The 21,947-nt window shown below is 38.7% G+C and overlaps 1 protein-coding gene across 1 annotated transcript; it reads left to right on the top strand.

The window, feature by feature from the left end:
- Nucleotides 1–1,929: 1,929 nt before the first annotated feature.
- Nucleotides 1,930–15,167, top strand: LOC130222724 (protein mono-ADP-ribosyltransferase PARP11). Its single transcript, XM_056455252.1, has 7 exons — nt 1,930–1,986; nt 3,384–3,525; nt 6,906–7,020; nt 7,777–7,852; nt 10,717–11,001; nt 11,156–11,313; nt 14,838–15,167. Exons 2-7 carry the CDS (start codon nt 3,409–3,411, stop codon nt 15,101–15,103), a joined length of 1,017 nt encoding a protein of 338 aa, XP_056311227.1. The 5' UTR covers nt 1,930–1,986; nt 3,384–3,408; the 3' UTR covers nt 15,104–15,167.
- The last annotated feature ends 6,780 nt before the right edge of the window (nt 15,168–21,947 follow it).

Genomic DNA, 21,947 nt, shown 5'->3' with positions numbered 1-21,947 from the left:
GACAACCTTTTAACTTTTATAAAGGAAAGAATGCCATCGGATGGTTATGTGATTCAAACACAAGCTCTTTCTTTCTCTTTCTCTCTCTGAATGAGAAAAGGCCTATGGAAGGAAGCCTGTTCCCGCCACTGAATAAAATAAATAAATACAATGTAAAAAAATTATAAAGTCGCAATTCTGAGTTATAAAGTCAAAATTGCGAGTTGTTAAGTCATAACTCAGAATTGTGACTTTATAACTCAGAATTGTGACTTTATAATTCGGAATTGCGATTGTATAACTCAGAATTCTGACTTTATAACTCGGAATTGCGACTTTATAACTCAGAATTGCGACTTTATAACTCGGAATTGCGACTTTATAACTCAGAATTGCGACTTTATAACTCGGAATTGCGACTTTATAACTCAGAATTGCGACTTTATAACTCAGAATTGCGACTATAACTCAGAATTGCGACTTTATAACTCAGAATTCTGACTTTATAACTCAGAATTGCGACTTTATAACTCGGAATTGCGACATTATAACTCGGAATTGCGACTTTATAACTCAGAATTCTGACTTTATAACTCAGAAATCGACTTCATAACTCGGAATTGTGACTTTATAACTCAGAATTGCGACTTTATAACTCAGAATTGCGACTTTATAACTCGGAATTGCGACATTATAACTCGGAATTGCGACTTTATAACTCAGAATTCTGACTTTATAACTCAGAATTGCGACTTTATAACTCGGAATTGCGACATTATAACTCGGAATTGCGACTTTATAACTCAGAATTCTGACTTTATAACTCAGAATTGCGACTTTATAACTCGGAATTGCGACATTATAACTCGGAATTGCGACTTTATAACTCGGAATTGCGACATTATAACTCAGAATTGCGACTTTATAACTCAGAATTGCGACTATAACTCAGAATTGCGACTTTATAACTCAGAATTCTGACTTTATAACTCAGAATTGCGACTTTATAACTCAGAATTGCGATTTTATAACTCGGAATTGCGACTTTATAACTCAGAATTCTGACTTTATAACTCAGAATTGCGACTTTATAACTCGGAATTGCGATTGTATAACTCAGAATTCTGACTTTATAACTCGGAATTGCGACTTTATAACTCAGAATTCTGACTTTATAACTCGGAATTGCGACTTTATAACTCAGAATTGCGACTATAACTCACAATTCTGACTTAATAACTCGCAATTTTGACTTCATAACTCAGAATTGTGACTATAACTCACAATTCTGACTTAATAACTCGTAGTTTTGACTTCATTACTCAGAATTGCGACTTTATAACTCGAAATTGTGACTTTAAAACTCAGAATTGCGACTTTATAACTCGGAATTGCGACTTTATAACTCAGAATTGCAACTTTATAACTCAGAATTGCGACTATAACTCACAATTCTGACTTAATAACTCGCAATTTGACTTCATAACTCAGAATTGTGACTATAACTCACAATTCTGACTTAATAACTCGCAGTTTTGACTTCATAACTCAGAATTCCGACTTTATAACTCGGAATTGTGAGTATATATATATATCTTTATTCTAAATCTTTAAGAAATGTTTTTGACACATCAAAAAGTGTAATTATGATTACTAACCGAGAAGCTAGTCCAGCTAAAAATAGTGCTTTAAATTTAACTCAAATTCCGTATTTAAACCTCATCGTTAAATTGAAAATGAGGCGAATAAAAGCAAAAAGGTCCACTTTTTGAGGAAAAAAGAAACAGCCTTTTCGCCAGGCTGGCTACGGGTCTGAATTGTGTATTTTATTTCAGTTACGAAAATAATTTTGAGCAACAGTTTTATCAGTCTTCGTTTCCTAAAGTATGATTTAAAAGGTTTCACCAATAAACTCAAACTGGCGCATGCGCACAGAGCGTCACGTCCGCTCGCTCAGGTACAGAGGCTGTGAAAGCGTGACGGCTTCGAGCACTGGACCAAACTAATGTAAGTTTCTGAAATAAAGAAAATAGCGACTCTATTTCGGCTCAAACATTATTGGCTCCTGTTAATAAACATGAATAAAGTTTAGTAGGATGAAGTCAAAGAGAAGCAGAAAGGAAAAGTGCTGAGCTTGACGGAGGAAACATTTGACAGACAAAACACATCCTTCCTCAGAGTCCGGTTTCAGATGAAGAAGCGGCTCCGGAAAAGCTCTGTCAGGTCTATAGTGGCAATATTTCAGAGATAACATTGATTTTGTTTGGTGTAGGACTGTCTTTCTGTTCAACAATGACAATTAGGAAGGTTATCTTTTTTTTCGCTAACCAAAACAACAACAGAAACAATCTGTAGGTCTACAACGCCTCTGCTTTCCGTTTTTGAGAAAGCGAAACTGAGAGGATCCAGACCAGCTTACAATATTCCCTGCTATATTTTTATGCTATATTCTATGTATTTTAAAAAAGGGTATGTTTTTAACATAAATGATCCCATTCCGCCAATTTACATATAGGGATAGATAGATAGATAGATAGATAGATAGATAGATAGATAGATAGATAGATAGATAGATAGATAGATAGATAGATAGATAGAAAGATAGATAGATAGATAGATTTTTCTTAGTTTTTCTAAATTATTATTGTTTATATTATCCTCATCATCACAATTTTACACTTTAGATTTACATATTTGTATTTCCTTTTGTAATTACGTTTATTGTTAGCTTGAATAATTATTAATAAGATTTAGATTGACAAGAAATCGACACAAGGAGAATAAAAGTCATTACAATATGAAGTCTTTAAACTGATTTACATTTGTATACTTCTTTATATCTTTCATAATTTCGTCATTTATATCCGTTTGACCTTCTCATAATTATTAGATTAGATTCAACTATTAATTATTATAGTTATATAATATAACTATAATACCTATTTATAACTATTATAACTACATAACTATAACTATTATAATACTCATTGTTCAATACTTTTTATTACATGTTTACACTTTTAATTTCACGATAATGACTTGCTTCTATACACTCGTCTATAGATATTCAATGTATGTGGAAGATGTATATTTCCTCCTGTTTTTCAGGGTAATCAGAAGCATAATAATAAAATAGGATTCTCTTAATGATAAGATATCTTTTAACCGAGACCACATCCTCTGAGCGCATCATAGACTCAATGTGTGCATGCAGTGTGTTTACAGTGAATCTCTGGCGTGGTTGTTTCAGACTTACCGTAAAACAGGTTTTAAGTTTCTAAGTTTCTACAGGTTGTAAGTTTCTATTTCTCTGCTCCTCCTGCGTCACTGAATTGCGATCAGGTGTGCAGCTTTGCTTTTCACCTCTGTCTGTCACAATGAGACGCTCTCATTTCTATTGACAGATTCACTGGCCATTTACCTGGTAAAATGCTGAACGGGTTTGCTGATTTGAGCCTGGAGGATGAAGTGGAAGATATGGACACATCCGACACGCCGTGGTACTGGTTTTACAAGGCAAAGTGTGGCATCTGGCACAGGATTGAGGTATGGTCTTGTTTATACACACTGTAAAAATACACATTTTGGCTGCTTGTTCAAACTACTTATTTAAAATGAGCTGAATCAACACAATTCTTATTTTTTGAGGGAGGACAAGTTAACTGCTTTATATTCAATCCATTTAAAATCAAGTTCAAGAGTTCGCACTTAGATATTGCTGGATAAAAAGAGCAGGTTTGGCGTGCTGTCCCAGGAGAAAACCCTGAGATCAGAGATAATTGAGCCCAGGGCTCCCGCCTGGTCAATGAGCATATAAGTGGGTACAAGATCAGGTAACTCTCAAGTTAAGTAAAGGAGGAAAGGGGGAGATGGGGTGGATGGGGGGTTTCTTCAGAAAACGTAGTTAAGGGAGTAGTTTTAGCCAGGCTACTTATAGTGAGTTTGGATTATTCTGATTGCCTAATGATTATAGATAAGAGACCAGCTGCACTCAATAATATCCAACACAATCTCACGGCAATTCGTAACTTTTTGATTTGGTGGCTAATTCGTACGAATTCGAAATTCGAATCATACGAAATACGATCTAATTTGTACGATTTAGTATAATTTGCTCATCCCCCAATGACGGTTGGGTTTAGGGGTGGGGTTAGGTGCCACGCCTCCTTTTTAAAATCGTACAATTTTGTATGACTGAATTCGTTCGAATTAGCCACTAAACTCACAAAACGTAAAATACTTACGTTTTCTCGTGAGATTAGGCTGATAATATCACGTGCTCCTCTCGAAATTAGTTTGTGAAACTTCACTTGACGTAATTAATTTGTGTTGGGACAACACAAAAGAATTGTATGGAAGCCAGCATTTTTTTTTTTCAGTAAAGGTCTTTGCTGACTGAAGTTTGGAATTTTTGTATGTTTTATTTCGTATTATGTTTTTATTTTTTTAAAATAAAATTAAAATTTATATTAATTTGTGCACTGTGTTTGTCATAACGTGATTTGTGCTGGTCAAGTGATGGCGTCCTGTATTTTGCCTTTCGCTTGCTTTTCTGAACATCTCTCAAACGCTTTTTTTTCGATTGCGAAAAAAAAATAAAAAATAAAAAAATCTAACCCAATACATTTTTTTGTGACGGACAAAAGTTTTGAAGACAGCGTGTTAATATGATTGACATGATGTACGGTTGAATTCATTTTTTAACATGCAAAAATGACGGATGAAAAATGTTGATTCAGTGTGCAATAACCTTAAGAAAGACTCTCTCTAAAAATAAGCATGTTAAACTTACTAAATAATAAAGGTTATAAAACATGTAGCATGTTTCTTACTGTAAAAAACGCTGCGTTCCACACATTCCTGTATGTCATCCCAACACAAATCGATTAAGTTATTGATTGAGTTAACTTATTAAGAAATGTAAGTGGATTGAACAGAAAACGATTAAGTTGTCACAAAAAAAAACTCAAGAATTGAGTCGTTTCAGGTCATTTTAAATAAGTGGTTGGAACAAGCAGCAAATATAATCAATATTTTTTAAGGACGACCTAAAGAATTTTGTGTCCAGTGATTTTTATTTCCTGCTTGTTCAAACTACTTATTTAAAATGAGTTGAATCAACACAACTCGAGTTTTTTCTGGGACAACTTCATTGTTTAATGTTCGATCCACTTAAATTTGTTAAAATAATTAAAGTAACTTAATTGATTTGTGTCGTTTTAGCTCATTTTATATAAGTAGTTTGAACAAGCAGCAAATATCTCAAATATAACCACAATTTTTTAAGGACGACCCAAAGAATTTTACGTCCAGTGACGATTTTTGCTGCTTATTCAAAATGAGTTGAATCAACACAATTCTTGAGTTTTTTGGGACAACTTAATTGTTTTATGTTCGATCCACTTAAATTTGTTTAAATAATTAAGTTAACTTAAATGATTTGTATTGGGAGGACATGTTTACAAAAAACATGCTGTATAAACAAGACGAAAACAAAACAATAAGTAAAAATAAACATTTTAAACTTACTTAATAAAACATAAATGTCTTCAAACAAACAACTTATCTTAAAACAAGGCGCGCAGCATGTTTCTTATTGTAAAAAAAACTCCACACAATTCTTTCATGTTATCCTAACACAAATCGATTAAGTTAACTTAAATTAAAGTGGATTGAACATTCAGCAATTAAGTTGTCCGGCAAAAAAAAAAAACAACAACATAAGAATTGTGTTGTTTCAGCTCTTTTTAATTAAGCAGTTCAAACAAACAACAAAATCATAAACATAATCAATATTTCTTTACGGACGACCCAAAGAATTTTATGCCCAGTGATTTTTATTTCCTGCTTGTTCAAATTACTTATTTAAAATGAGTTGAATCAACACAATTCTTGAGTTTTTTGGGACAACTTAATTGTTTTATGTTTGATCCACTTAAATTTGATAAAATAATTAAGTTAACTTAAATGATTTGTATTGGGAGGACATGTTTACAAAAAACATGCTGTATAAACAAGACGAAAACAAAACAATAAGTAAAAATAAACATTTTAAACTTACTTAATAAAACATAAATGTCTTCAAACAAACAACTTATCTTAAAACAAGGCCCGCAGCATGTTTCTTATTGTAAAAAGAAAACTCCACACAATTCTTTCATGTTGTCCCAACACAAATCGATTAAGTTAACTTAACAAATTAAAGTGGATTGAACATTCAGCAATTAAGTTATTCGGCAAAAAATAAACAAAACATCAGCTCATTTTAATTAAGCAATTCAAACAAACAGCAAATATCCTAAATATAATCAATATTTCTATACGGATGACCCAAAGAATTTTATGCCCAGTGATTTTTTTCCTGCGTGTTCAAACTACTTATTTAATGAGCTGAATCAACACAATTCTTGAGTTTTTTGGGACAACTTAATTGTTTTATGTTCGATCCACTAAAATTTGTCAAAATAATTAAGTTAACTTATTCGATTTGTGTTGTTACCGCTCATTTTAAGTAAGAACAAGCAGCAAAAATAGAGTGTTCTTACAGTAAATAACTTCACACAACTACTCATGTCTTCCCAACACAATCAATTAAGTTAGTTTTGACAAATGGAACATAAAATAAAATAAAAAATAAAACACTTCAAGAACTGTGTTGTTGCAGCTCATTTTAAATAAGTAGTTTGAACAAGCAGCAGAAATCACACTGAAAACAATAATTCACGAATGATTACTTGTATTTACTCAATTTTTTGAAGTTAAGTGGTTGAAAACAGTTTATTGGGTTGAATTTAAACAAACTAATTATGTTGAACGTTACTAAATTTAATTTCTTTGTGTAAATTCAACCCATATAAATTGTTTGCAACAATTTTGCAGACGTCATTTTTTTCAGTGCATATAAATACAATCAATATTTCTTTAAGGACGACCCAAAGAATTTTATGTCCAGTGACGATCTGGACCGTTATTACCTCAGAAACCCAAAAGGAGTAGTAAACGTCACTGCTGCTGGAGCTCAGTTCGAGATTAATTTTGCAGGTGCGGTATAATTATAATATACTTAATCATAACTACACTGTAAAACCCAACAGTCAACTGTATCAAATGAAATGAGTGTAGCCAACTCAAAATTGACTGAAAGTTAATTCTACTCATGTTTTGAACTCAGTTTTGAAGGTAATGAGTTAAGTAAATACCTTATTACTTCAACTCAAATAGATTAAGTTCACAGTACTCAAATTAGTTTTTGAACTCAAATGGTTTGTTGCAATCAGTTTCCTCAAACGGTTTGAGTTGCCTTAACTCATTGGTTTTACAGTACTCAGTTAGTTTGAGTTCTCTTCATTTATTGGGTTTTACTGTGCTCAAATTGCTTCGTTTACTCAAATAGATTAAGTTCACAGTACTCATTAAGATTAGTTTAACTCAAATGGTTTGTAGCAATCAGTTTCCTCAAACGGTTTGAGTTGCCTTAACTTATTGGTTTTACAGTACTCAGTTGGTTTGAGTTCTCTTCATTAATTGGGGTTTATTGTGCTTAAATCGCCTCTTTTACTCAGATGAATTAAGTTCACAGTACTCATTAGGATTAGTTTTTCAACTTAAATGGTTTGTTGCAATCTGTTTCCTCAAAGAGTTTGAGTTACCTTAACTTTTTGGGTTTTACAGTGTACAGCCAAGTGGAAACAGCCTCATTTTGGCTTATGTAAATCATATCTGTGTTATGTTATAGATCTCATACATTTAGTTTTTATTGTTATACAAGTTTGAGTGTGTTCAATGTGTTTACTGCAGAAAGCATGCAGGTTAATTTAAAAACTGGCAAAAGGAGGAGGATTAAACGCTCATTTCAGACTGGGAATCACATAAGGTGAGTTCTTTTGTTTTATTTCATTCATATTTTTATTTGCGCAGCCCTAATTCATAGATTTAGTTTCGACAAAATTTTGTTTCTCAAAAATGATTTTTGTTGTTGGGAATTAGCTTTATGCTGCATTAAAATCAGATTTTATCATTTTTATTGTTTTAACTTTTTATTATTATTATTTTTTATTACTTTTATTTTATTTTTATTTATTAAACAGTCATAAAATTATATCAACATAGAAAAAAATGGCTCACCAGCCATATTTAAAATGAGTTTCAATCAAAATTTGAATGAATGTTTGTGTTGTGACTAAAGGTGGGCATAGATACATTTTAAAATCTAGATTAATCTCACTGTAATCTTGGAATTAAGTGAAGTTTCATAAACTAATTTCGAGAGGAGCACGTGATATGATTGAGCACGTCTGGCCGCTCATCTGTAATCAGTAATAATCCAATCAGAGTGATCCTAGTTTACTATAAATGGATCATTTTCTTCCTACTGCTCTATCTTCGTTTGGAAGAATCCCCCCTTCCACCCCATCTCCTCCTTTTCCTCCCTTTTCTAAAGGGGGAGCTCTCGAGACCTACCTGATCTCGGATCTCCTAATATGCTTATCGACCGGGCGGGAGCCCTGGGCTCAAATATCTCCGAGCTCAGGGTTCAAGCGCAGTCAGTAGTGTCTTCGAAGTAAGATCCAGAAGGGCATCCTGCTGGTTTGATTCAGAAGGGCACTTTTTTTTTTGTCAGACGGCTCACCGGTTTGACTTTCATTCATTTTAAAAAGCCTTTATTTGTATATGTTTTACTGGAACTCATAAGCTCTAGTAGGTGCGTGATAGTTGGAGCTGTGTTTGCTGTGGAGCTAATATTACTCAGATTCACTCTAGTGAACTGCATCCATGTTAGGACGTCACGTTTGATGTGGTAATTTCACAGTAGGAACACACACAGGTTCGAAGACTCGCACCCTGCAGTGCAATTCGGCCAGGTATACATCCGCGCTGAAGTATCATAGCTTGCGTAGAATAGACCCAGCTCCCAACCCAACTTTGAGAATAGATTAACCATTAATTGTGACTGGACCAATCTATATTTTAAAAATACAGTAATATAAATTTGAAAATGACAATGAATGTAGGATGAAGAAATGATTGCACACATACTGTATCTCGTACACTGTAAAATATTCGTAAATTAGCAGTTTTCCATATTTTGCGCCATTTTTCCCCATTCGTTTGTGTGTTTGAATTGTATTATGGGACCTTGACCCTTGTTCCAACAACTTTGAACCTTAAAAAAGTGAACATTTTAATAGGTTAAGTGATATATAGTCTGGGTTGGTGTTGTATATTACAGTACAAAATTCTTTTTCAAACCACTAAAACGTTGATAAGTCTATTTGGTAAACGGTAGAGTTGAATTTTCGATATCTAAAGTGGACAGAGCAGAGATTAACAACCCTTAATGAAATTCACAACCGTAAATAAATGGAAAACACTTGTGATTCGCAAAATACAGAAAGGGTTAATTTAACAGATTTTCAGTGTAGGACATAACTAGTGTCACACAGTAGTGTTTCTTAAGGCTGGTTTATACTTCTGCATCGAGTGATCGCCGTGGCCCATGATGCTGCCTTAATGCACAAGTAGCTCAAACTTGCTCATTCAGAGGCGGGAATTGGCGAACGTGCAACAACTTTAATCACAAGGTAAACACAAAACAAAAGTTTCCATCTGGAGCTCCTTGAAAGGACTCGAAACACTAGCTCCAATAGGCTTTCGACTCTTAGCACAGCCCACACTCATCACCACTACCAAGCCGACCAATCACAGAGCTTCTGTTATTCGTCGTTGAAATATGTAGTTACATTTTTTGAGAGGTGCGCGTCATCTACGCCGATGGCTATGCAGCTGCGCGAATGCTGCTCTGGAGCATACATGTCCGCTTGACACACAAGTATAAATTAGCCTTGAGCCTTAACTTTCTGTCACAGATTTTCCAGAGAATTTCAATCAGGTTTAGGTCAGGACTCTGGGCTGCAGCGTTTTCAGCTTCATATACTTCAAATGAGTTCATGTAAAAAACGTTGACCATGTTATTGCAGCATTTGCTTGTCTTTCATTAAGAAAATTTAGATTTTGGGAAACAAAATCCATAAAAACCTACACCTATAACTAAAAATAATGATTAAACATTAAATTAAATTAAATAAATTACATTAACTTTGAAACTAACCATTGCTGAAAATAAGCAGTCCAAAATTAGGAAACCTTTAATAACTTAAAAACAAATTCAATTCAAATAAATTCAATTTAAAAAATAAATAAAATGAAAATAAATTAAATTATATTAAAATAAATGTAATTTAATTCACTTTGTAATGTTTCATATAATCAAAGATATTCATGTTTATCAACAAAATTCAGTTCCAGAAATAAGATATGGGGGGGAACGCAAGTAATTTTTCAGATGCTTTTCAGACACGTACACTTTTACAGATAATATAACAAAACGTATTGTAACACTTAACACATACTGAGTTTTTATACACACTGAGGCCACTTTTAAAGCAAAAAGAGACTTTGTTGGAATATAAATCATAAAACTAATAAGTATACAGTTCAAAACAACACGATTTAAGCTTGTGTGACGTACAGATTTTAGAATAACTTCAGGTAACTTCATTAATACGTGAATACTATCACTTACAATAAAGTGATTGCCAAAAAGTCTCAATATATATGGGCTTCTAAACAGTATACTACTGTCTAATATTACAGCAGAGTACTATGGTACATTCAATTTCCTTTTACATTTTTAATTTGCAATGAAACAAACAAAATCTCTCCTGTTTTGTGTAACAGATGCAAATGTGACGGCATTTCGTCGTCTACACCAACACACTGGGAGAGTGTCGATCCCAAAAAACCTTTTCAGGTAACCAGAAGCGCTCATCACAAAGATAAATCAACGTCAGACTCTTTAACTCTGAACAAGTGCTTCTTTCCCACTCAGTTAATCTCTCTCAGAAAAGATAGCAGTGAATATCAGAAGATGGAGAGATTTGTCAAGGAAGACGGTTTACTGCAAGATCCCATCGTATCCATCAGCAGGATTCAAAATGTGGACTTCTGGGAGTTGTTTTGTAGGTAATGTCAATGTTTTGCTCCATATGTACACCTGTTTGAGTGTAAAAAAATAATACAAAAGCCTACCTATTGCTCCATACACTGTATTTTCACGTGAAATAAAACGCTTGTAGCTTGTATATATAAATAAATTGCTGAAATTTTGGATCCTTAGGAGAAAAATCCATATGATGAGAATAAAAGGACAATCTCAAATTGAAGAGCAAAGTCTTTTTCACGGCACTAAAGCTAAAAATGTGGAATCTATTTGCACATATAATTTTAACTGCAGACTATCAGACGAGAGAAGAGTTGGGCATGTATTAGGAAAAGGTGAGTTGTGGTTATACATATATATTTTTCACATAAATAAAGTAAAATGTACACACAGTGGAGATCCAAATTACAGAACAAACTTTAAACACTTGATATTTAGATTAGATTAGATTCAATTTATTGTCATCACACATGTACAAGTACAAGGCAACGAAATGCAGGTAAATGGAACCCCCCGACCGTGCACAGACATCACAACTCCAGGGAAGACAGGTCACAGGAGGTGGAACAGGAAATAAGATACATTTAGGAAACAGAGGCAAAAAAAACTCCCTCTCACCTTGCTCTTAAGTTAGAGCAATGTGAGATCAGGGAGAAGAAAAAGCCCCAGTAATCTAGCACAAAAACACACACCGACAAGACATAACATTGCCACAGGGGATGGGAACAGGGGGTGTGGATATACAGTAGTCCGGTAAGGGCGGGCAGATGGTGTCGAGAAGATGGTGTCAATCGCATTCAGAGACCAGTTGATCAAATCCATAATTCCTTATTCGTTTGGATAGCAGGGCACGGAGAGCCTCAGAGACAGAATAAGACAATAAGAGGAGCTAGCGAGGAGAGATATGGGACGGAGAGGGAAAAAGTGCGACCGCCTTCGCCGAGAGCAAAGACGAATGCTGTAAAATTTTTCTGTAATGATCAAAATTTAAATGAATGTTTGTGTTGTGACTGAACCAATCTATATGTTAGAAATACAGCAATAGAAATTTGATTGTAGCATAAAGAACGACTGCACTCTCTCTTACACTGTAAAATATCTGTAAATTAGCAGTTTTCCATATTTTTTTATTTTTCCCCATGTATTTATGCTTTTAAATTGCATTATTGGACCTTGATCTGATTCAACAAATTTGAACCTTGAAAACCTGACTTTTATTACTTTTATTGAAGGACACCTATGGTAAAAAATCTACTTTTCAAGCTGTTTGGACAGACATATGTGCATGTATGGTGTATAGAGCGTCATATTGGGGTGATATAAACACACCCAGTGCTTTTATTTTCAATTTAACAACATAAAAACGGTGGACCAATTGGAGCTGTTTTCAAATCGACCGCAACTTTACGTAGGAGAGCGGTCCCCCCGCCCACCAATATTGATTGACAGGCGCGTCATCATATCCTCAGTTTGTTGATTCACGTCCGCCATTTTCAGCGTGAGTCGAAGCGATATCACTAAAGGAACACGCTAGCTCTATTTTTAGATGCAAGGCTCATTGGGCTCAACACAAGAGCAATATTCTCCACATTATCGCTCTAATCGGAATTATTGGTTGTATCTTTAGGTAGGTTTGCAAACATGTGTACTTCTCATTGAGTCTACCTTATACTTCAGCCGTTTGCATTTCTCGCGATCCCAGAAGCTCCCTGTGATCTTAACTAGCATGCGTTTTAGATCTCTAAACATCGGTTTCTATCAGGGTACACTCAAGTCGACGGCTGGGCGCCGCGGACTGCTGCAGAAACCTATGTTTAGAATTCAAAAATGCGTGGCGCGACGATTCGAGACACGTCATGTTTCTGCCGCGCCACAGAGAGTGTCTGGTGTGCCGTCTCGCGGCTTCGAGCGGCGCATCCGGTGCCATAGTCAAAGTTAATTCAGTGTGTGTGGTTATTAGTCTCTGTGTACAAGCTCGGCACTTGAAACTAGCACACAGTTGGCTGTAAAACTGTACAAAGACACAAATGATTTTGTACTCTCTGCTTGGTCTGTGTCAGAGTCGTACATGTACGACTGAATTGTGATCCTCTCTCTCCTTCTCCGTCTGACTGTCAGACTCTGTTGCAAACACAGAGCGGGTGAGCTCATGGCCCCGCCCGCTTGTTACGTTGGCGGGAAGCCGAAACTAATTTACATGTGAAGCAACACACCCATAAATCAGCGAGCTGTGGACACGCCCCCAACATGACTCTTATTAACACATTATAATAAAACAATCTGAATTGTGTTTTAAACTGAACCTAAACTGGCACACTCAGAAGAACCAGAATATTAATATTAAATCATAAAAAGGAGGTAAACTATGTGCCCTTTAAGTAATATATATTCTGGGTTGGTGTTGTATATTATGGTACAAAACCCTTCTTCAAACTACTAAAATATCAATAAAATAAAATAATAAAACTGTAGAGTTAAATTTTCAACACCAAAAGTCAACAGAGCAGAGATATCAAGATCATTACCTATAATGAAATTCACAACCGTAAATAAACAGAAAACATTTGTGAATCACAAAATATAGAAACAGATTTTTTTTTACAGTGTAGGACACGCATGTGTCTCGCACATTAGTGTTTCTTAGCCCTAACTTTTTTGTCAAAGATTTTCCAGAGAATTTCAATCAGGTTTAGGTCAGGACTCTGGGCTGCCATTTCATTATTTCAGTGTTTTCAGCTTAGTGTTTTTAACTTTAGGGGCTAAAGGGTGATTTATACTTATGCGCCAAGTGATCGGTGTGACCCACGGCGCCTGTTTTGCACGTAGTCGTGCATTTATACTTCTGTGCGCTGTTTGTGTTGCTCTGCTATAACACTTCCGAAACACTAGCTGGCAGTGAGGTTTTTATGTTCCTCCGTGTCGAGTTTCTTCGCTGGTATTTTGGTTTTTCTGAACGCTACCTTAATGTATAAGTAGCTCAAACTTGCTCATTTTGAGTCAGGAACCAGCAGACGTGCAACAACTTTAATCATAAGGTAAACACAAAACAACAGTTTCCATCTGGAGCTCCTTCTCAGGACTCCACACTTGTAAACACTCGCTCCAACAGGTTTTCGGGTCTCTCGGTCCCGCCTACACTCAAGCCGACCAACCATAGAGCTTGCGCTATGTGTTGTTGTAATGTGTGGTTATATTTTTTGAAAGGTATACGTCAGTGTTGGCGTCAGTTATGGCGAGGGCTATGCGACTGCGCGAAGGCTGTACCGGAGCATACGCGTGCACTTGACGCTGAAGTATACATCAGCCTTAAGAAACACAGTAGTGTTTCTTAGCCCTAACTTTTTTCTGTAACATATTTTCCAGAGAAATTCAATAAGGTTTAGGTCAGGACTCTGGGCTGCCATTTCATTATTTCAATGTTTTCAGCTTTCTAAGAAATGCTTTATTCTGTGTTCAGTCCAAATTCTCTAAAACAATGACACATTGTATGTCAAAATACAAATTCCTACACTGTTCAGAGCTGAACTAATGAATGTCAAGATTCACTGTATTATCCTTTAGTCTTCATCGGGTCAACCTGCTGCCAAAGGAGTATCAGTCATTTTAAAATGGATCATAGTCTTGCAATGTCAGTGAAAACTTCTAAGTTAGAGGCTGCCAGTTAAATATATGTCAGATAATTAAGGAAATGAACACAAGGTACAATGATTACCAATAACTGGGAACAATCTTGAAATAAAAATGGCTATTTCTCTTCTCATAGGCTAAAAATGAAGCTTGTTCACTAATTTTGATTTCCACTGTATTTATTTTGCTATTGTATTTTTGTGTAATTATTCATTTATTTATATTTTTACAGGAACATATTTTGCAAAACATGCAACCTTGGCATCCAGATATAGTGAAAACACTGTCCGGGGAACCAAGTTTTTGCTGATCGCCCGGGTTATTGTTGGGCAATACAAAGCAGGCCATCCTGATTACTGTACGCCTGATGATGACCAGGGTGAAAATGTTCACATACATGACAGTTGTGTAGATGATGCACTCTGTCCGAGGATTTTTGTCATCTTTGATTCCAATCAGATTTATCCGGAGTATGTGCTTGAATATCGCGGCCGCTGATTTCAGATCAGTATCAGTGCATTAATGAGTGCTGGAAGAATTAGAGAACAAGGGCCAGATTTACCTACAGCTTAAACATAAGAAAAAACTATTAGAGTTTATTACTGCTAATCTAAATTTTAGATGAAATCTCATGGACACATTCGTCTCTGTGATTGATCGTATTGCGTTTACATTTGTAGTAGTTTTACTTTCATATGCTAACTTTAAATGAGAGCTATTTAAAGAGCCCCTATTATGCATTATAAAAGGTCATATATTTGGGTTTGGGGGTCTCCAACAACAGGCTGATATGTATGCAAGGTCAAAAAACACTTTCATTGTCTTATAATATGCATTTATTTTGACCTAATTATCCCAGCGACTTCCATATGATTTGTTCAATGATTAATTTGTTCCCAAACTCCTCCTTTGTGATTGGTCGACTGCATTCAGTGCGAGACAGAAAGAAACAATTAGTAAGAGTACAGAATATATGTGTGAGCCCAATGCAGGAAAGAATTAAACCAATGCAGTTAAAAACCAGCATATTATTCTACTCCTAACCTCAACGATAAGAACAACGACAAACATTCAGTATTAATCCTCACATTAGTCCGTGATATCCACCCCACCGTAACTCATAACCGTAACCAACCCTGTCCATACTTTAGTCCGTTATCACCCCCACCCACGGCACTCACTTTAGTCCGTTATAACCCCAACCCACGTTCCTCACTTTAGTCTGTTATCACCCCCACCCACGTTCCTCACTTTAGTCTGTTATCACCCCCACCCACGGCACTCACTTTAGTCCGTTATCACCCCCACCCACGGTCCTCACTTTAGTCCGTTATCACCCCCACCCACGTTCCTCATTTTAGTCCGTTATTACCCCCACTCAGGGTCCTCACTTTAGTCCGTTATCACCCCCACCCACGTTCCTCATTTTAGTCCGTTATCACCCCCACCCACGGCACTCACTTTAGTCCGTTATCACCCCCACCCACGTTCCTCATTTTAGTCCGTTATTACCCCCACTCAGGGTCCTCACTTTAGTCCGTTATCACCCCCACCCACGTTCCTCATTTTAGTCCGTTATTACCCCCACTCAGGGTCCTCACTTTAGTCCGTTATCACCCCCCACCCACGTTCCTCATTTTAGTCCGTTATCACCCCCACCCACGGCACTCACTTTAGTCCGTTATCACCCCCACCCACGTTCCTCATTTTAGTCCGTTATTACCCCCACTCAGGGTCCTCACTTTAGTCCGTTATCACCCCCACCCACGTTCCTCATTTTAGTCCGTTATTACCCCCACTCAGGGTCCTCACTTTAGTCCGTTATCACCCCCACCCACGTTCCTCATTTTAGTCCGTTATTACCCCCACTCAGGGTCCTCACTTTAGTCCGTTATCACCCCCACCCACGTTCCTCATTTTAGTCCGTTATCACCCCCACCCACGGCACTCACTTTAGTCTGTTATCACCCCCACCCACGGCACTCACTTTAGTCCGTTATCACCCCCACCCACGTTCCTCATTTTAGTCCGTTATTACCCCCACTCAGGGTCCTCACTTTAGTCCGTTATCACCCCCACCCACGTTCCTCATTTTAGTCCGTTATCACCCCCACTCAGGGTCCTCACTTTAGTCCGTTATCACCCCCACCCACGTTCCTCATTTTAGTCCGTTATCACCCCCACTCAGGGTCCTCACTTTAGTCCGTTATCACCCCCACCCACGTTCCTCATTTTAGTCCGTTATCACCCCCACTCAGGGTCCTCACTTTAGTCCGTTATCACCCCCACTCAGGGTCCTCACTTTAGTCCGTTATCACCCCCACCCACGTTGCTCATTTTAGTCCGTTATCACCCCCACCCACGGCACTCACTTTAGTCCGTTATCACCCCCACCCACGTTGCTCATTTTAGTCCGTTATCACCCCCACCCACGGCACTCACTTTAGTCCGTTATCACCCCCCCCCCACGTTCCTCATTTTAGTCCGTTATTACCCCCACTCAGGGTCCTCACTTTAGTCCGTTATCACCCCCACCCACGTTCCTCATTTTAGTCCGTTATCACCCCCACCCACGGCACTCACTTTAGTCTGTTATCACCCCCACCCACGGCACTCACTTTAGTCCGTTATCACCCCCACCCACGTTCCTCATTTTAGTCCGTTATTACCCCCACTCAGGGTCCTCACTTTAGTCCGTTATCACCCCCACCCACGTTCCTCATTTTAGTCCGTTATTACCCCCACTCAGGGTCCTCACTTTAGTCCGTTATCACCCCCACCCACGTTCCTCATTTTAGTCCGTTATCACCCCCACTCAGGGTCCTCACTTTAGTCCGTTATCACCCCCACCCACGTTCCTCATTTTAGTCCGTTATCACCCCCACTCAGGGTCCTCACTTTAGTCCGTTATCACCCCCACTCAGGGTCCTCACTTTAGTCCGTTATCACCCCCACCCACGTTGCTCATTTTAGTCCGTTATCACCCCCACCCACGGCACTCACTTTAGTCCGTTATCACCCCCACCCACGTTGCTCATTTTAGTCCGTTATCACCCCCACCCACGGCACTCACTTTAGTCCGTTATCACCCCCACCCACGTTCCTCATTTTAGTCCGTTATCACCCCCACTCAGGGTCCTCACTTTAGTCCGTTATCACCCCCACCCACGTTCCTCACTTTAGTCCGTTATCACCCCCACCCACGTTCCTCACTTTAGTCTGTTATCACCCCCACCCACGGCACTCACTTTAGTCTGTTATCACCCCCACCCACGGCACTCACTTTAGTCCGTTATCACCCCCACCCACGTTCCTCATTTTAGTCAGTTATTACCCCCACTCAGGGTCCTCACTTTAGTCCGTTATCACCCCCACCCACGTTCCTCATTTTAGTCCGTTATCACCCCCACTCAGGGTCCTCACTTTAGTCCGTTATCACCCCCACCCACGTTCCTCATTTTAGTCCGTTATCACCCCCACCCACGGCACTCACTTTAGTCCGTTATCACCCCCACCCACGTTCCTCATTTTAGTCCGTTATCACCCCCACTCAGGGTCCTCACTTTAGTCCGTTATCACCCCCACCCACGTTCCTCATTTTAGTCCGTTATCACACCCACCCACGGCACTCACTTTAGTCCGTTATCACCCCCACCCACGTTCCTCATTTTAGTCCGTTATCACCCCCACTCAGGGTCCTCACTTTAGTCCGTTATCACCCCCACCCACGTTCCTCACTTTAGTCTGTCATCACCCCCCACCCACGGCACTCACTTTAGTCCGTTATCACCCCCACCCACGTTCCTCACTTTAGTCTGTTATCACCCCCACCCACGGCACTCACTTTAGTCCGTTATCACCCCCACCCACGTTCCTCATTTTAGTCCGTTATCACCCCCACCCACGGTCCTCACTTTAGTCCATTATCACCCCCACTCAGGGTCCTCACTTTAGTCCGTTATGACCCCCACCCACGGTCCTCACTTTAGTCCGTTATCACCCCCAGCCACGGTCCTCACTTTAGTCCGTTATCACCCCCAGCCACGGTCCTCACTTTAGTCCATTATCACCCCCACCCACGGTCCTCACTTTAGTCCGTTATCACCCCCAGCCACGGTCCTCACTTTAGTCCGTTATCACCCCCACCCACGGTCCTCACTTTAGTCCGTTATCACCCCCACCCAGGTTCCTCACTTTAGTCCGTTATCACCCCCACCCACGGTCCTCACTTTAGTCCGTTATCACCCCTACCCATGGTCTTCACTTTAGTTCGTTATCACCCCTACCCATGGTCTTCACTTTAGTCCGTTATCACCCCTACCCATGGTCTTCACTTTAGTCCGTTATCACCCCTACCCATGGTCTTCACTTTAGTTCGTTATCACCCCTACCCATGGTCCTCACTTTAGTCCGTTATCACCCCCACCCAGGTTCCTCACTTTAGTCCGTTATCACCCCCACCCACGGTCCTCACTTTAGTCCGTTATCACCCCTACCCACGGTCCTCACTTTAGTCCGTTATCACCCCTACCCATGGTCTTCACTTTAGTTCGTTATCACCCCCACCCACGGTCCTCACTTTAGTCCATTATCACCCCCACCCACGGTCCTTTTATCCACGATAACCATGCGTATCCACCTCACCGTACCTCCCCGCCCAAAAAGTTAAACTTTTTTGAAAATTGACCATGCCAAATGTGTAAGAAAAGCTGAATGTGGCCATAGCAATGTCAAACGTCAAGGGATTGTGAGCTCAGAAACACATTTAAATCAATAATGAAAGCAGCACGTATCACGTTTTCAATGTGGTTTTAGATGCGATATGGGAATATAAAGAGTTTACTAGATACAGTACAAGCCGCACAGAGTGATTACAAGTTACAAAACACAATTAAATATTTTGTAAACTATAGAAAACAGGGTGGCAGCCATTTTAATCACACTTACACCTTGTGATTAAAGAAGAAACCGGTCCTAAACGGTGTACTGACAAAGTCCCATACATTAATAGTCTTTGCTGATTCATCCTTTAACAAACGGCCGACGAATCGGCCGTTGCAGAGTAGGTTATTGTATTAATCACTAATCTTCGGTCATAAACAACTCAGTCCCAAACATACCCGCATGCCACTAGAGTTTGAAAGGAAGGGCACGTTCACGTTTTACCGGATCCGGCACCTCATATTTGGTATAGTTTTGTGTCGACGTCGAAATGAACAGGCAAAAAATTTGGATGCAAGACGAATAATATAAACGACTCTGAGTCGACTCTTTTTTTGAGAATCAATAGTTTTTGAACCCGGGAAACTTTCAGATTTAAACCTCAGCTGCATGTTTTGATTCACTTAGATTTGTGTTACACTGCATGAAAGGTCATTTTTAAAATCCCATAATAGGGATTTACTTTAAGTAATTTACTTTAAGTAAATTGTGCAAACTCTTAATAAGTTTTGCTGTAGTCAGCTTATTAGTAATGAACCATTCTTTAATGGCAGTGTCAGAAATCACACCCTATTCCTTAAATAGGCTATATACCATTTAAGGGGACAGCTATTTATTGTGGTGTCCAAAACCATAGGCTTGTCCAAATACTCACTCTGGTTTTTGCCACCTGAGAACGTGTGTTTGCAGCAGTTAAAATAATGTGGTCAAGTCCAAAACTACTTGTCGAGTAAACCGTAATATCATTCATTCATTCATTTTAGTCCCTTTATTAATCAGTGGTCGCTACAGCAGAACGAACCTTAAACTTATCCGGCATATGTTTTACGCAGGGGATGCCCTTCCATCTGCAACCCATCACTGGGAAACACCCATACACACTAATTCACTCACATAAACTATGGACAATTTAGCTTACCCAATGCACCTGTACCACGTCTTTGGACTTGTGGGGGAAACTGGAGCACCTGGAGGAAACCCACGCTAACATGGGGAGAACATGCAAACTCCACACAAAAATGCAAACAGATCCAGCTGAAGCTCGAACCAGCAACCTTCTTGCTTTGAGGCAACATCGCTACCCACTGCGCCACTACGTTGCCTACCGTAATATCATACAGGTATAAATCTGTTTTCATGTGCATTTTAGAATATTGGATTAAAAAAGTGGTTAGCACTGTGGCCTCACAGGAAGTAGGTCGCTGGTTTGAGTCCCAGCTAGGCCAGTTGGCATGTTCTCCCCGTGTTGGTGTGGGATTCCTCTGGGTGCTCCGGTTTTCCCCCACAGTCCAAACACGCGCTATATGGGAATTGATGAACTAAGTTGGCTGTAGTATATGTGTGTGTGAATAAGATGGTATGGGTGTTTCCTAGTACTGGGTTGCGGCTGGAAGGGCATCGGCTGCATAAAACATTTCGGAATAGTTGGCAGTTTTGCGCATCAGTTTCATTCGCATTTTTGGGTGGAAACTTAACTATTATTTAATTAGAGTTCATATTTGCTAGTTTCCATCAGGTTTTCCTGTGGAGGTTCCAGTTTGCCAACTTTTAAATTATTATTAGTGATCAGTCACAAACTATGCTCACTCGTTTCCAATCGCTCATTCAATTAGTCAATATCAGTGGACTGATGGGATGGTAAATAAGGGTGTAGGGTGTGATTTCTCAGCCCATGTCTTAAGCCCCGCTCACACTGTGGGATTTTTAATAATCCTAAGTGATTGTAGCATGTCAGACTCCTTGAATATCATCCCCATGTCACACTGTAAGATCCCAGCTGTCATAATGTCAGACTGAACAACAATCGAGACGAGCCATACATGGACACGCAAGAAAACTCACCTGGAGTTTGACGTCATCCACCGTGACACTTTCACTATCCCGTGTTTTGACAAGATACCTCACGGCAAACACAAACAAACAGTAGCGGTCATTTTGCGCTCAGAATGCCTCAATTATAAAACCAAAAAAAAGACGTTTAGACATTTCCCCATAGTAGTTAAAGTTGTCGGGCTATCTGCGTCATCAGATTCTGTGCTCCTATTGGTTCCCTGTGATTGACGCTCGTCGGGGCTGAAGTCACACTGTTAGAAAGTGTCTGAAATCTTCTGACTCTGCCAGAACTTGATTGATTTGATTGCGATGGTCGTTAAGTGGAAGTCGGGGAACGGTTAAAGATTTAAGCCTAGGATTACAGGGATCTTTCAGCATTTTCCTATTCGTGACCAAATATTGGCTGAAGTCCCACAACGTGAGTCAGGCTTTCAGGCATATTTCTAAAATCCTAAAAGATTTCTACAATCCTAGGCTAAAAGCTTGTCTATGATCGCAGGTTTGACAGGTTCACCAACAGTCGATTAATGGCAATTGTGTTTTTTTTTCCCTTCCGTACTAGTTCAGA

This window comes from Danio aesculapii, chromosome 4, assembly GCF_903798145.1.
Source record: "Danio aesculapii chromosome 4, fDanAes4.1, whole genome shotgun sequence".
Lineage (NCBI taxonomy): Eukaryota > Metazoa > Chordata > Actinopteri > Cypriniformes > Danionidae > Danio > Danio aesculapii.
The sequence above is the reverse complement of the archived record's forward strand: the minus strand, read 5'-3'. Positions and strand labels throughout refer to the sequence as shown.

Excerpts from the sequence above, each read along its gene's own strand:
- LOC130222724 (XM_056455252.1), top strand. The coding sequence starts at position 3,409 with ATGCTGAACGGGTTTGCTGATTTGAGCCTGGAGGATGAAGTGGAAGAT. Across the intron at positions 7,021-7,776 it reads GTTCGAGATTAATTTTGCAG|AAAGCATGCAGGTTAATTTA; the intron begins GTGCGGTATAAT and ends TGTTTACTGCAG. Across the intron at positions 11,002-11,155 it reads TTCTGGGAGTTGTTTTGTAG|GAGAAAAATCCATATGATGA; the intron begins GTAATGTCAATG and ends TTGGATCCTTAG.